Source organism: Ambystoma mexicanum, chromosome 4q (assembly GCF_040938575.1).
Source record: "Ambystoma mexicanum isolate Mex_15411 chromosome 4q, UKY_AmexF1_1, whole genome shotgun sequence".
Classification (NCBI taxonomy): Eukaryota; Metazoa; Chordata; class Amphibia; order Caudata; family Ambystomatidae; genus Ambystoma; species Ambystoma mexicanum.
In genome coordinates this window covers 217323415-217339566 of record NC_090928.1, presented here as the reverse complement: position 1 = coordinate 217339566, position 16152 = coordinate 217323415, and the positions used below count along the sequence as shown (strand labels likewise).

Here is a 16152-nt window from a genome sequence, read left to right as displayed (position 1 = left end):
TTCTAATATTCTGTCAATTAACTCAATTGCATCTTCGGTACAGGAAAGATCTCGAGCAATCATTTGTTCGACAGGAAAATATTGGGAGTATAAACATACAACTCGACCTAACAAATGGCACTCCAAACCTTCCTTTAAAAAAAAATTAAGATAACATTACAATTTCACACGCGACTTGTCTCGCTCTTGGTATGGTCTACCTTTACCATTCATATTTCCCACATGTATCCGTCAAGGAGGCCATCTGGCGTGTTAGTGTCCATCTACTGTTTCCATGGTGCGCATGGTTGTTGGTACACTGGTGAGAGCTTGGTCTCTCTTTGATGTTCGTGCCCCTTCCCTTGCTGCTGGCTGCCTGTATGCCGCCACCCGTTCGTTAGGGGGCGCTGCTGCGCCGCCGCCATCTTGCTTGTCGTCGTTGCTGCTGTTGTGGGTTTTCTGTGCGCGCGACTTGCTCTACCGCCTGTCGGAGGAGGGTAGATCTAAACCACAGCCAGACCTGCTCACGGGGATCACACCCTAGAAGCCCATGCAGAGCGCAAGGAAGCGGTGGGGCCTCGCTGGGGCGAACAAGATAAGCAGCGGCGAACTCCAGGGTAGCGAGAAGACCCGACACCACTGATCATCCGCTCACGGCCAGATCGTACAGACTCCTGCAAAGGCCCAGCTGCGGCGGCTGCACTTAAATCAACATGGAGGCCGTTAAAGTGTTTAACAACGAGGTGAGTAGTAGGGAATCGGCCTGCACACCCGAGGGTCACATACAGTTTCCACCATTGCATGATGGGGAGTGGCATGGTGCGTTAATTGGAGTTGAACTGGGTGCCCCAAGTGCCTGTTTCTGCGCTTCTTTCGCCCTGGTTGTATTTATGTGTCCCCCCCCCCCCCCCCCCCCGACAGTATATTTGTGATATTGGACCCCTCTGATCCTCAGCTTCGTGTGCTTTATGTGACAGTTTCTTAACTGTGTCCATCATTATTTACATTGTTGCATTAGAGGACGTGACTCTGCAGCTAGAAGCAATCCCCATTAACTGCAGTATACTTTCCAGCAACACTAGGAAAACCCCTGTGATATTTCGGACAGCCCTTGCTCCAATTTACTGAGTGGGGAAGAGGGGGAAATGAATGGGCAAGACATACCCCTGTGATGTCTTACCAGTTAATTTCCACCTCTTCCCCGCTCAGTAAATTGCAGCAAGGGCTGTCAAATATCACAGGCGTATGTCTTACCCATTCATTTCTCCCCCACTCATGTTTTGGGCCATTGCGTTTCCGCTTATCTGGCCACTGTCTTGTAGAGGCTCAACGCAGTAGAAGTCTTTCCGTCAAAGCGCATCCCATCTCTTTGCTAACTGCAACTACCCGAAACAACAAGCAATGGGGTGTATACAACTAAAAACTAGAGTGCAGCGAGTCAGGAACCGACACATTTATTTGCATTTTAATTAAATAATAAGCATTGTCGTGCCTTCCTAATGCCTGCTGTATTACTCCACGTTTGCAGTATGTATCTGTCATAATTATTCATGCTTGAACCAGGTTGAGTGAAATTCCAAACGCCAAGATTTATGAAAGTTCAAGGATCCATTTAAGGGGTCGATGGCATGATGTTGTCCCACACAAGACCTTGTTTTTATTCGATTTCAAAATTGAGTACCCGATCAAGCTAGGAAAAGAAAAAATACTTTTTCTGTAGCCACAGCAGGCCTTTAAACTTGAAAAATAATTAAAAGGTTTTTCGATTTCCAGCACAGGCATTTTCTTTTGCTGCAGGCTGCTGGTGCTCGAAATATTGTCTTTTCCCCCATCTCCGGCGGCTGCCCATGTTTGAAATAGAAAATGTATTTTCTGTTTGTAGCTCTGAATTTTTTTTTTTTTTTGCTATTTCAAGTGAGGGTGCTCACCAGCATGAGAAACACTATTTTTCTTTTTATGATCAACGCTTGAACGACACAACAGGGCAAATAAATGAGGATGCAGAAGGACATGGAGGTTTAAACCGAAGTTTGGCATGCTTTGCTCCCTCTACCAGGGACTCTCTAATGTTGATGTACTCCCAGATTTTGAAAGGGGCGAACTGTGAATATCGACATGTCCCTATTGGGGTGGTTCTAATACCCCTAGATGAAATCCCATCCTTTCATCCTCCTACATCAAATTCACAATAGGGTTCTACAAACGCCTCCCGTGTACCAAACCTTGAGTTTAGCCTGTTTAGTATTATATAAACAGCCAACATTATTCTACCAGTAGTATCACTGTACTTTATTTATGCCTCCTTTTTCTACAATGCACGTTTAAGGCAATTACTTCTAGGTGACCCTAATTTTGACAGGTAAGAGAAATCGGACTGAGCGATGTAAATTGATTTGCCCATGTTCACATACTTTACCCAAGTGGTTAAGGCGAAATTTCAGACCATTTTACTTACTACCACATTTTGCAGTTTAAACATTATCCTATACCTCATCTTTGGTTGTGCACCAACATATGCTACATGGGTGTCTTAAAAAAAAAATCACTAAAGCTATACTAAAAGCAACAAACCACATGCTAAATCAACCTAACGATATATACTATTTGTTTAATAGCAATGTGTTGGGCAAATCGGGCACAGTGCAAAAAGGCAACATTGTAGTGTGCACAATTATTACATACTAATACTGAACATTATGATTTTTAAAAAGGAGTGTGGTAAGCATATGGGTGTACGAGCCTCTAATGTATCCTAGCTAGTCAAAAAATGGACTAACTTAGAGTGAAAACAAACGTATAAATATGATTGTGATTTTGTGTAGTATGTGTAGAGGTATGGTTTTATAAGGATATACTTGCAATGTGCGACAATGATGGTAACACCAGCAAGTTGAACACCCGTTGCAGAGATGTGTGGCCTCTATATCGCAGGTTTGAATCTTGGTATGGCCAACATGGTGTCTCATCCAAAATCAGTAACTTTATTACCACTGTTAGATAATGTTGCCCATTTATGACACGGAAAGACACATACTTGGGCTTGTTTATAAATTGAAAATAGGTGTACACTGTATACCTACAAAAGGGTCCCTTTCGATTAACTGTCAGCTATTAGATCAATCCTCATGCTCCTATGAAAATTAAAAGGCAGATTTTCGTCTACTGATTGACGACCTGCGGCCAGGGGCATAGCTTAATGAAGGGTTTAAATAACATGCTTCCCAAAGAGCAATGTGGGGCAACGATACACCTTGGATTGGTTAACCAGAGTAGTAATCTATATCTAGGGTAACCACCCGGAAAGATGCATTTTTTTTAAAGCCAAAAAAGCTATTTAAGTCATATCACACAAAGTATGCAGGCACTGAGCTCCTGTGATGTCTGTCACATGTAGGATCTGTTGATTTTGGTGTTTTGGCTCGTGTCATTTTGCTTTCTTTTACAATTCTGAAATTTAATTTTCCCGTTATAAATGCAGGACTACAAGAAGCAGATGTGCATAGAGAAATATGGGCATGGGTGCCAGGACAGGCAGAGTGTGCAAACTGATGTGGGACAGCCTGAAGGTCACACAAAGAGGGGACTACATTCCATCCGGGTTTTAGTATTGCTTAGTGGTCCCATGTAAACTGTTCAGCCCGGGGTTTCCATTTAGCACACTTTTTGATTCTAGGACTAGTGCTATTGGCTGAAATGTGAAAACTGCCCACTTGGCAGCTACTTTCCTACCACTACCCCGGCCAGACTGCATGTAAAGGGAGCAGGGCTGGATGTGCTATCCACACATAGCATGTGGCAACTTGACATTTCTGTAAAGCGTCCTGTATTGCGTTATCAAAATAAAATAACTTGATACTTTGTTTGAAACAGGATTTCATCTTGATATTGCATGGCGTGAGAATAAAGTGTGTAGTACCACAAAATAAAATGTTTTTCTCGTATTAAACCCAGCAGTTAAGAACAATTTTGTTCTGCAACATGATCAACTGGAGGGTGAGGTGAGAATGTTTTTAAATGGAGATGGCTAATTGCATAGTAGAAATTGGCACGTTCCAGGATTAGACATGTACATATAAAAGGGTCACCTGAAGATGACCTTGACCTCACATGAATTGCCCGTCATTTCTGGGCTGTGGGCAGCATTTGACAAAAGAACACTACAAGAAACTTAACATGAATGCACAGAAGTCATGTCTGCTCCCCAGTTGCCTCATACCGACAGAGCTGCACACTGAAAGAGATGTTACACCTCTCCAAGCTAGTCACCTGGAGCATGGTACCAAGCTGGATATCCATGAGAGTTTTAGTTTCTAGTGCTCGTAATCTGCCCGTTTACCAACAAACGCCACATGGGGCCTAAATCTTCCCAAACTCAGAAATATGCGCACCATGCCCAGTGCTTCAGATGAGATTTGGAAGTTGGAGGATTTTACTTCTATTTTTTTTTTTAAAGTTGGGAGTAAAATTATTTTTTTGTGGAGTAAAAATGTATGTCTTTTTTTTATAAGCATGTAAAAATGTTTTTACTGGAAAACCGAAAAATTCACCCGGCTGCAAAAAACGCTCCAATACCATGCAAGAAATTATGCTGTGACCTTGCAGACCACTTCAGAAATAAAATCATGACCATACAAAACAGACCATGCAACCACAACACTGAAGCCACTCACCGAAGCAAGGAACACTAGAACAGACTCTGAAACTTCCCGCACATATCAGTGGAGACTTTTCATCAAATTCGTAAATCAAAGCAACAAATCGGGCGGGCTCCTCTGTGGATCTCCCCCACCTCCGCCCATAAATCTACATATCAATCCTCTCAAGGAACACCAATGGAATACTACAGGAACGTCCTCAACCAATCAATTTCAACAGAGTGCCTCAAGCTTTAAATCAGCATACATCAAACCACTCCTCAAGCATACAGCAGGAAACGTAGAGGATCTCTCCAACTACAGACCCATCTCCAACATCCCCCTACACAGCCAAACCTTTGGAAACACACATATATAGAACAACCCAAGAATTCATAGAACACTTCCTATTAAACCAGGCACAAGTAGGCCTCAGACTGATGAGAGGAACAGAAACCGCACTTATTTCAATCTGGGGTGATCCAATGGCAAACGGACCCAAACAGCACCGATCTGATACTTTTAGACCTCCGCAGCATTCGACTCAGTTAACCACGACATCCTCATCAGGAGACTGGAACCGACAATGCCTTACTTTGCATCAGATCCTAACAAACAGAACAGAAACCATGTGTATGAACCTTACAAATCAAGCCCACGCGTCATGCGGAGTCCCACAAGGATCACCCTTCTCGCCACTACTATTCAACATCTACCTTTCACAGCTAATTCAAATCATCTGAAGACATGGCCTCACCTGTTAAAACTACGCTGACGACACACACATCTACAAAATACAAGACTCGCAAAAAGACAACTCAACACTAGAGAACTGCCATCGTGAAATATACAACTGGATGAACTAACTACCTTAAACTCAACCCAGTCAAAACAGAAATACTGATCATCACAAAAAACAGAGAAGACAATCTCTACATCCCATGGCCAACTGAACTTGGTGAAACCCTAGCCCCATAATCGATTGTAAAAAAAAAAAAAAAAGTCTTGATGGACAATTTACTCACGCTAGAGCCACAAGTAAATGCCCTAATCTAGAAATGCTTCTTTCTCCTGCGATCGGCTAAAAGGATCCTACCATTCCTCTCATTCACCAACAAAACAACTACCCTCATCGCATCCTGTCCAGATTAGACTACGCCAACAGCCTATATCTAGGCATGCATGAACGACTCCTAAATAAACTCCAATGCATACAAAATGCGGCAGCCAGACTGCTCCTTAAACTACCTTGAAGAGAACCCATCTCACCAGTGCTGAAAATGCTCCACTGGCTACCCATCAAACAGCAGATCAAGTTCAAATCAATGTGCATAACGCACAGAGCAATCCACGGCCAAGGTGCAGAGTTTCTCAGAAGAAAACTGAACGTAGATCACACTACATGGCCACTCAGATCCAGCAGCTACATCTGTTTGAAAACCAAATCATAACACAAGAGATTTCAGAGGTTCCTCATTTTCTCAACTTGCCCAAAAACCTTGAGCGAACTACCAAAGAACATACGGAACACAAGATCACCAACAATTCAGGAAACTCCTCAAATCATGGCTCTTCACCCCATAACCAGAAAGAATGCCCATAAGGACATTCACAGCGGAACTAGGCTGAGGGAAAAACCTATCCGTATTCCCAAAGTCATTAACCTTATAAAGTAAGGATATACAGATCTGCCACATATCCACTTATCAATTAAAAGACAAACCACACCAAATCATACCAAAGCACACCCACAGATCAATCGGAAAGGGTAGCACCTGGCCCACCTCGTAAACACGGGCAGCAATGGACCACTGACAATAAATAGATTGGAAGGAGCGGGGAATGATAATATAACACCACTATCTAAGCAGGGATAATGCTTGCCCTCCTGGGTGTACTAAGCTCAATAACTTAGCTGGAGGCCAGCCCCACCACTGCCCCTGAAACTAGACAGCCGGGAAAGGGATGAGAAGAATATACCTACCCAATGGACTACCGACAGTAAATTGAAAGGAGCTAGTGAATGATAATATACGCCACTATCGATCTAGGGGATAATGCTTTCCCAACCGGGCGTACTAAATGCAATAGATTTGATAGAAACCAGCCACGCTATCGCCCCAGAAACTAGACCGTCAGCAAACCAAGAGAAATTATATACCTACCCAGTACGACAACTTGATCCATATAACAAAACTACAAGGATTATGAGACATACAACCCACTAACCAAAACCTCACATTTCTGCATACTTCATTCACACAAAAACCCACCTAACCACCCCTCGCAGAGCAAACCGCAAAGACTTCACCAGACCAACAATCAACACATAGATCGCAACAGCACGCAAGGACTCGCATCGATCCTATATGCACAGCCAACTTCGTCGCACAGTGAAAACCGAACTGAAGCTGCCAACAGTACACCCTCTCACTTTGCTACACCCTCTTCACCCACGAGCCCACCCCCACCTTTTATATTTACAGATCTGCTTGAGTGCCTGGAGGCCAACTTCGTTGGTGACTGTGCGCTACATAAATACCTTAATATTTATTTCTTTGCACCTAGTTATTCATGCATATTAAAAGATGCAAGTATACTTCTTTTGATTAGGCAGTTCGACTCTTCCTGTGGTAGTACGTGCACTACTGGTCCAAGCATGTCTGTGTAGTTGCGTGGCTGAAGACAGGGGCACAATGTTCTGTGTCTGTTTCCTATTTAAAAAAAGTGGCCGACGCATCCCTTATTTGTAGGGCTGACTGTGCACTACCCACACTTGGTGGTGGGTTGCTCTTGGTGTTGGGGTGTGTTGGTGGGTTAATCCTGTTCCTTTTTTTTTGACATTTTTGTGTAGCTGTTCACATCAGTATTGCTCCTAAGCTGTCAGACTGAAGGCATGTGCATTGTGATAGTCGACCCTATCTGCATGCGTTAGTTTTCAAAAGCATTCCATTTATAGCCGTCTGGATTTTTCTAGTTTTGGATTTCGCAGAACCTTTTTACAATGAAAGCTATGAACACCTGTGTACAGGCGTCTTTATAAATGATTTATCATATCAATGCGAAAAATGTGAAACTCCTCGACTGACGAACATGGCCAAAAACCTGTTCTTTGGGAGCATTCCCGTGCAGGTGGGTCTACAATCACGTTTTAGCTAACTGTGCCCGCCCACTGAGGAGAAATATTTATTTGTATATCGGTTTGGTCCGACCCACATAACAGCCCAGTGCTGAAATGCTAGGCGATTCTCCTCTGAAAAAAAGAGTACCGACAGAAACCCAAGTTGCATGTTCATGCCTTGTTTGGGGGGGTCATCAGTGATGTGAAGCTATGCCAAAAACTTGATTTAACAGAGCATTTATAACCAGAGGAAATAACCCAGCTTCAATTGCATTTGGATTGTCAATTTTTCGTGATGCTGCTTTATTTTTTTATGGCTAAAGAACCGTGTGCCTGAGAACATATTTGTGAAGACCATGAATGTGATTTTAAGGTCGTCACTAGCGAAATCTGGCATGGTTTGCTATGTCACAGGGGAGGCCGATCTAAAACTATTTAGATTGCATTGTGGTTGCATGTATTGTGCACACCCACCCCCATTGATTGATCTAAATTTAGCTGAAGAATACATGTAGCTGCACAAGTGTTTTATTGTAGATGAAAGCCCCTCCTTTTTTGTTTGTCTACATGGTGGAGTAGGCTTAATATTGAGGGTTTGTCTATCGTCTTCCCGCAAAATAATCTGTCCGTTTCCACCTGACGCCTGTAATAGGTACTTGGTTGCATGCCTTTACATGTAGGTGGTTTTAGGTGCTTTTACCACCATTGGTTTACACCAGTAACCTCTTTGTGGCTGAGAGTTTAAGTGTTTCTACCATGGGTGGGTTTTGTTTGACATTTGACTAACCAATGCATTGGGAGGTAACAGACGGATGTTTCTTGTGCAGAATCCCTTCTCTATCTTCATTCGGAGTGAGGTGCATTCACACTAAAACAGCTTTCTTTAGAGTTCTTCTATCAAGGTAGGTGTTATAACTGAATTATATGCCATAAAAATCGGCAATTCAGGGAACCAATTGAAAGGCGGAGAAAGGGTTGGGGGAGAATCGTGGTGAGTTGGAACACTGCGACTCTGACGTCCATGAAAAAAAATTAAACCTGTTAAGATGACGTGGTACCTGTGGTAACAGGCTGCTAAATTTGCACTTGCCGGCGAGTGATATTGACTCTTGGTTGGTAAGAAATTGTGTGCATTGTGCACATAGACCACGCAGGGGGTGGGTGATTTTTTTAAAAAACATTTTTTGTTTTTTTGTTTTGGCCTGTCTAGTAGCTTGCTGCTTGAAGTTTGTACCCCTCTTATGTTGATATTGATGCAGCACAGGTTTATCATCTGACGTGTAACAGTTTCTTCTGAAACCTGAATCTGCCTGAGCAGTAGATACATTCTTGGCTGTATGTGGGAACAACTATTCCAAATTGCAGCAAAGCATTAGTCACATTTAGATTTCCCGATTATTAATTGATTCAGCTGCTTAGCAGAGTTCAATCTCGGCCAGATACTGCTTTGAAAGTCACCCTCTCTTCCTTGTGCTTTTTGGCAAATGCAGATTTCCTGTTAGAAGTTTGGATATTCTGCAGGCAGGCGCAGAAGCCTTGAATTTTACCCAAATAATTCATAACGTGGTGGAAGTTTCATTAGACTTTTGCCGATGGTATATCTCCCCCTGACAATGAATAACAGTTCTAAGTTGTAGTTAATTGCTTTGACACAAAGATAGTTTAAGATGAACACATTTCATCATGCGCTGAATGAGTTTTGTTTGGTGATTCGGATTCTTGCAGGATAACGACTTTATTTTTAATTTTGAAAATGTCCTTAAGATTGTGACAGTGTAGCAAAACGAACCAATGAAGAGTATAAGAACACCTACACAAAAGGCTTGCAACTCTATTCTGCCCCTCACACAACATTAGCTGGGCGATCACTGCTGCAGTATAATTTGGACATCTTTATAAAAGCTTTATCTTAGAGAAATTGAGGGGTCACACCTAATGTTCACGGCAATCACTTCTTTGTGCCTCAAGTGGAGAGGGATAAACATGCCACATGTTGTAACTTTGTTGCTCCTGAAAATGTGCAGTCAACAAGTGGAAGGGATGGTTGCTCTGAAGGAAGTAAATCTGTCTGTGATGAGCCTCTGCAAGACAGTGGTAATAGTAGGGGTAAAACAGCGGACCAAACATGGGCAAGAGAGGTACATTAATGGTGGTTGGTTGTGTTCTTTTTTTGTTGTTGGTTGTTGGAAGTATTTTGGCTCCCTACTGTTGTAGGGAGTGTTTTAGCGAGTACAATTGATGCATTCTCTCATTTCTGAACACCATGCTTTTGGCAGTTCGTTTGCCTGTTGGCATGTCTCATTAAAATGGCTTTTGTGCAGTTCTTACTGGCTGTCTTCTCTGTCACATACCCACCACTCTGTACTTCCTCTATATATAATTATATTTTTTTAACTTGGAAGTTCCAAAAAGTTTTACTCTGTTTTAAAGGATTGCACAATAAACCGATTAGCACCATATATGTCACCAGTTAAACCTAGATATCAAAAATGAACTAAGTAATGAATCCCCCTTTCTCTGCAGATCGCTGTAAAAACACACAAACCCCTTCTAACAGTATAAACAAACATCAATTGTATACAGCCATCAACTAGGAGACGCCTCCTCCCCTTTTGCACTTTAAACACCCACAGTTAAGCAATCCTAATCTTTTACATATTCTCAACACGCCAGTTTCACAAAGAACTTAAAGAACAATCGCTAGTATGTCATCTTTTTATTAATTTAAATATCACAAGTTGCAATCTGGGAACATAATAGAGTGCCAATAGGCAGCAGCAGTTAATCTTATAACCCAAGGGGGTTAATTGTAGAACCAGTATGAGAAGAATTAAAAAGGCTCCCTGTTTTTTAATCCTCCCACAGAGGAGACGTGGTATAGTAACATCAGTAATTGTGCCCAAAATCTCACTTTGTGTTTTTTTTTAAGCTTCTGATAGGAGCATCCGAAAAGGAGGTAGGTCCTGGCTCCTCCACATCTCCGCCAACGTAGCACAGAGTTTTCTTTAGAGCAATCTTTGCAAGTTTCAGACTACCACATCCAATAATGTTTTAAAGGCTCGCTTAGGGTATTGTGAGCTACTGGAAGACGTTTTTTTAATTAAAAAAAAAACATTTTTCATTTTTTAGGGGGGCGGGAGGGTTTCTGCTCTCTTCCATAGTCCTCTCCATTCCGCTGTTATTCTTCTCAGGTCTTTGGGCCAGGCAGAAGTTTATGCAGGAAGTCTGGTATGTGTGAGATTAGGCATTGATGCAAATAATGATTTAAGGTTAATTCATTCAAAATTTGTAAGGTATCTTCGAGCCTATCTGCTGTCTTAATTGATAGTCGTTTGAAGAATTAAACGTTGAAACAGTATTGGAATAATGGAATATATAAATATTCACACCCTACTGCCAATTGTATGTAGCTGAAAAGGATGGGTTAATATTAATAGTGGATTTGGGTTAGGGAAAGGATGGGAAGCCCCACGTTGCCTGCAACACACAAGAAGAGTGTAGTGGGTAAAGGTCCTGTGCATCCGCTCTGCACACTTCACATTAATAATGGGATTGAGCTGCGTTGCAATGTCGACGCCAGGCACCCACTACTGCCTGGTAATGATAATTTATGGAGTGACACGCAAAGGCGCTCTTCATGAATTCAGTGAGTAACTATACAAGTAATGATCGAATGTACATAGTTATTGAATCTTGTGCACGTACAAAAGTTTATTGGTGAAGTCACATGGGGTCAGTCGACACATGTTTCGACAAGAAGTCTTTCTCAAGGCTGACATCAAAATGCGCAATATTATGCAAATGCAACAAAAGCATGATCACATTTAAAGAGTGAAGAAACATAAAAATAAGCATAAGTAAGGTTGAAGTTCACTTACCCAAGTGGAGTAAGATGTAGGCACGGGGGCAGGTCAAAAGCAAACAGAAGATGGGAAACTTGATAAGTATCATTAATATTCTGATTGTAAAAATCATCAATAGAGATAGTAAGCTGTTGTCTTTCAGATATTGGGTGTGGTGGAACAGAGATACAAGGTGGCACCATAAACCCAAACTAAAGCAGACAAGTTCACCCCAGTGATGTCACACAAAGTAAATGGCAGCGGGCAGTGGAATATAAAGAATTAGATATCGTGATTAGTGCTCCAATCACATGCTGATTAAAGTGTCTGCAGTGTAATTATTATTGTGGCCAATTACTGATCTCACTTATTCTCTTGCAAGTATGTTGGTACTATTACCGCCATACGACAGTCATTGTTAAAGATGGCTGCTGCAAAACAAATGAAATAAAGCTACTCAAAATCAAGGGCTGAAACCAAGTGCTTGAAAGCCCTTGAAATGTCAACATGGAATAACAGGAAATTCACCCACTAAGGTGTGGATATATTGGAGTAATGCTTGTAGTAAGGATAGGTTGTCCCCCGACGGACAAGAGATTCGAATGTGTTGCCTTTTGGATTATAAAGCCTACAATCAGAGGTCTGACTACGCGTTTCTAACATTGAAAGAAAAGTCTGCTGAAAAATATCAAGGCTACCTGTATATGTGGTCTAAATCCCTAATTTTTCAGCAACAGCAAATTGAGCTAATAATTTAGTTTGTTTGAGGATGAGGGGGTTTTGTTATTTAGTCGCCTCTTCATTTTCCTTCTAAATTTAAAAAAAATGGAGGAATCATTTTCCCTCTTTTTCTATAGTGACAAGAAGCTGATATATTTAAAAAAAGAAAAAAAGAAATTGTGTGAGGAAGCGGATTGCTGCTTTTGCGTCAGATACTTTGTCAATCATGGAATTACTAAATGCAGGGAAATATATACTGTACAAAACATGAAAAGCATGCCATGAAACACGTAGACTTTTTTCAACAAACACTTGATACATCTCAGTGTGTGTGCAGAACATGGACAACACAATAGTACATAACAGGTGTGCATTAGTAGCCATGAATGTGTAATCTGCTCCGTGTGTTCAAACTGTGGACTGTACCTGTTAGTTTTACTTGTCCATATGGGTTAAGTGCTCCTAGTACATTTAGAGTGTTACCGGTCCTGGAGTCCAAATTCTAATTCACACCTAATGTGATGGTTACCTGACCTGTTCTTGGTCAATGTCACTAATTATTAGTACATATCTGGGACAGGTTTCAATATGTGATTCTATCCCTCCTTTGGACTTTTCAGCAAAATGTGATTTTTTTTTTTTTTTTTATATATATTTTTTTTATACGCCTTCTTCTGGACCGTTAAACTGTTGGACCCTAGGATTGGGGTCACCTAACAGTGTGACTTACTATTAACATGGTTGCTGATGTTTAAAACCATGATGAAAATATGAAGGATCTAAAAAGGGGGTGGGTGGTTGTTGCTCAGCCACTGGGAGACTGACTTTGGAGATCGAAGAACCCATAGTTAATACTCTGCGGGGGTGCTGAAAAAATGGTGTTGCTCCCATGGGGGTAAAAACTCTTGTGGTTGATGGTCTGTGGAGAAAGACACACAAAGTATGTATGTAATGAATGCCTCATAGGTAGGCGGTCTGTCACAGGATAGTAATGGAAAAGGCAAAATATAATAAACCTTTAGTGCTGGCAGAATGGAAGTGTCTTGATCCAATTCCTCGACTTCAGGGAAAGATGCCAGATGCAGTTCTGCCTCGCAGGCCTCTGCAAAGAAATGATAATGGGGAGCCGTGAGTAGGAAGGGCCAGTGGAGAAAAGTATATTGTGTTCAGTGGTCCCAAATAGTGGCAGAATTAATATGATCCAGTCTATGGGGGGACTGGGAGAGGATCTGCGCTGCGTGGGGCGGTCAGAGAGCTCGTGTCCAAAAAATGGCAGTTGCAAATTACATCCTTGCTGCAGTGAGAGAAGGCAGAAAGGGATTCTATTGACTTGGTCCTGCAAAATGCAAACATCAGGTGCCTGCCCCTGCAGGGTGCCTATCGTATGGGGGATAGTTTACCAAAGCCGCTGGAGTCGGTTGGCTTGGAGCAACACAGTCCAATGCTGCCGTTTGCTAGGCGATGTCAGGTGGAGGCCGGTAAACCGTTGCTGTAGCAGATTTATGTTAAAATTTCAAATTTTGAAAAGCTCAGGGTTCAAAATTGCGAAGCTGACTCTCTTGCATTTTGAACCTCAAGCTTTTTCGGATTCTGCCGTTTTGTCCCCCACTTCCCGTTTAATGTATATGGGTAACACCCCCGCAACCCCCTTAGCCCATAATGCCAACCTAGGTGAGCGGGGGACAGCCCAGGGGCAATGATCAGTTTTGCAGCAGCGTTTTGGGCTCTTTGGAGTTTGTTCAGTTGATATGCCGGGGCTCCTAGGTATAGAGTTGGCATAGTCCAGTCTCGACATCACAGCAGACATAACTGCAGCAAGTATGTTCGGGTAGGAGAGGTAGAGAAAAATGCGTCTGCGAAGTTTGAGGTGGTAGTGACAGCATTTCGGCACATTGTTGATCTGACGGTAGAAGGGGCAGGAGAGGTGAATTAATAAAAATGCCATTATCCTCAAGAAAGAGGTGATGGATAAAGCCAAGTGTGGAAATGAGTTTGCTCTGGCAGGACGTGTACATGGTGAAAAGGAGTGGACGGAAAGGTGATTATTGAACACCCACGGGAAGGTGTCGGAAGGATGTGCTGGAGTGCAGTGAGATGTTTAAGCCGCGATCTGAGATGGGGATGCTGTCTGGGTACAAGGCAGCAGAAAGGTATAGAAGGATGAGTGGAGAAGTGAGTGATGGGCAGTGGTCATTGTATTGGCAATGTGGGTGAGTGCAGTCTTTGGTAGTATTTAAACCAGAAGCAAGATGGGGTCAGCTAGTCGGTGTATTTCTACATAGTTCACTATTTGGTTGATGACCCTCTTGAAGGTTTTAGACTCGCAGGGAAGAAGGGAGGATGGTCTGTAGATTTGAGTGGTTGTTTGGGTCAGTAATTGGTTTCTCTAGGAGAGTTATTGGCCTTGTACTTTGGCAATTTTATAACCGGCTGGGAGGATGCCAGTTGGATGTAGGGAGGAGTAAGAGGGGAAGGAGGGTTTGGGAGGGATGGGAAAAGGGGCCAAGCTGTCCCATATTTTGGTGATTTTAAAATGTTAGTGGAGATGTAGAGACCATCATGGGGAGGAGCGGGTGTGGTGAGGAGGCTACAGAGCAGTTCTTTTGACTGGAGGTGGGCAAAATGGGGAAAGGGGGCATGGCCTCGAGGGTCAAGGATAGTTTGCCAGGGTGCAAGCACATAGTGGAAGCCAGATAAGTGCTATGGGAGGATTTGGCTTTTCAGAGCTGTGTTCAGTCAGTAAAGGGTCCCCGTAGACGGTGAAAATGGTGAGGGATTGGTCTTTAAGCATTAATGCATTGTTTTTTATTGTCAGCAGCTGGGTGGTTGTGGAGAGATCCATGGCTGAGGATGTAGAGGGTGAAGGAGCGGGCAGAGAAATGATCATTGCAGGGGGTTAGGCAGTGTAGAGTTTAATTCTGTAAAGGCAAGTTCAGTGTAGCAAGCAAGTCGAGGAAACTGCTTGGAGTGAGATGTTGACTTGTTGGCAATAGTAGACCATGGAGTCTTACATTTGGTGCTAGATGAGTTGTGGTAGGAGGGGGGTCAGAGAGAAGCAGAAGTGAATTGACTGGTCACAAGTGTGTTATCAATTATGGGAGAAAATCGACCAAGGAGGAATCTAAGATTATAAAAGTTGGCTAGGGTGTGGGTTAATTAGTGAGTTGTCAGTGTGAGAATCGGGATGACCATTCTTTGTTTTGCAAATACTGGGCTTAGGGCCTCATGTTAAAATGTAAAGTTGGAGTTGTTGGTCTTCAGTCCTTTTTGAGAGTTGGTTACCCGTTATGACTGCTGTTTGTATAAAGAGGTCTTGAGAAGAGGTTGAGGGTGGCCTGTGAGATGTAGATGAGGTTCACAATTTGGTGTGAGTGAGGAGGTGGACTCATGCTCAAACGAGGAGGGAGTGAAATTCAAAAAGGGAGGTGGGCTGCCGATGTGTCCATGCTGGTGATGAGAACAAAACCAAGCTAGGTGAGGCTGTGTTGGGTGGTATTGGAGTGAGTGGGAGGGGTCTGAATGGTGTTTGTGAGGAGAGTGAAGAATGGTGATGGGCAGGGGCTGCGGACGTAGGCCATGGGGAACAGAGGTATAGCAATGAGGAGGAGCAGGAGCATGGTAGATGAGTGAAGGAGTACTGGGGGAAGCCACAGTGTTCGTAGGCGACAAACCAATGCAATTTAAAACATTTACTTTTTTTAGAGAAAAATGTGCAGTTTGTTAGGTGATCAGAAAATGCAATTTAAAACCAATTGTAGCGTCTTGGGTGATCAAACAGAGCAAATTGCAAGGTGCAATGCGTATGTGCATTGGTGGCGGTTCATAAGTGTTTTCACAATTTTAGGAAATGGAAATC

General features: G+C 42.7%; 1 protein-coding gene across 3 annotated transcripts in view; it reads left to right on the top strand.

Moving 5' to 3' along the window:
- Positions 1-371: 371 nt before the first annotated feature.
- SCAF8 (SR-related CTD associated factor 8) overlaps positions 372-16152 on the top strand; it is a 2093867-nt gene continuing 2078086 nt past the window's right edge. For all 3 annotated transcript variants that reach the window (XR_011268119.1, XM_069607748.1, XM_069607747.1), the window contains exon 1: positions 372-722. Coding sequence is in view for 2 of the 3 variants with exons in the window: in XM_069607748.1 (XP_069463849.1) it covers positions 693-722 (30 nt within the window). In the remaining variant the exon portion in view is untranslated. The remainder of the gene's footprint in view (positions 723-16152) is intronic.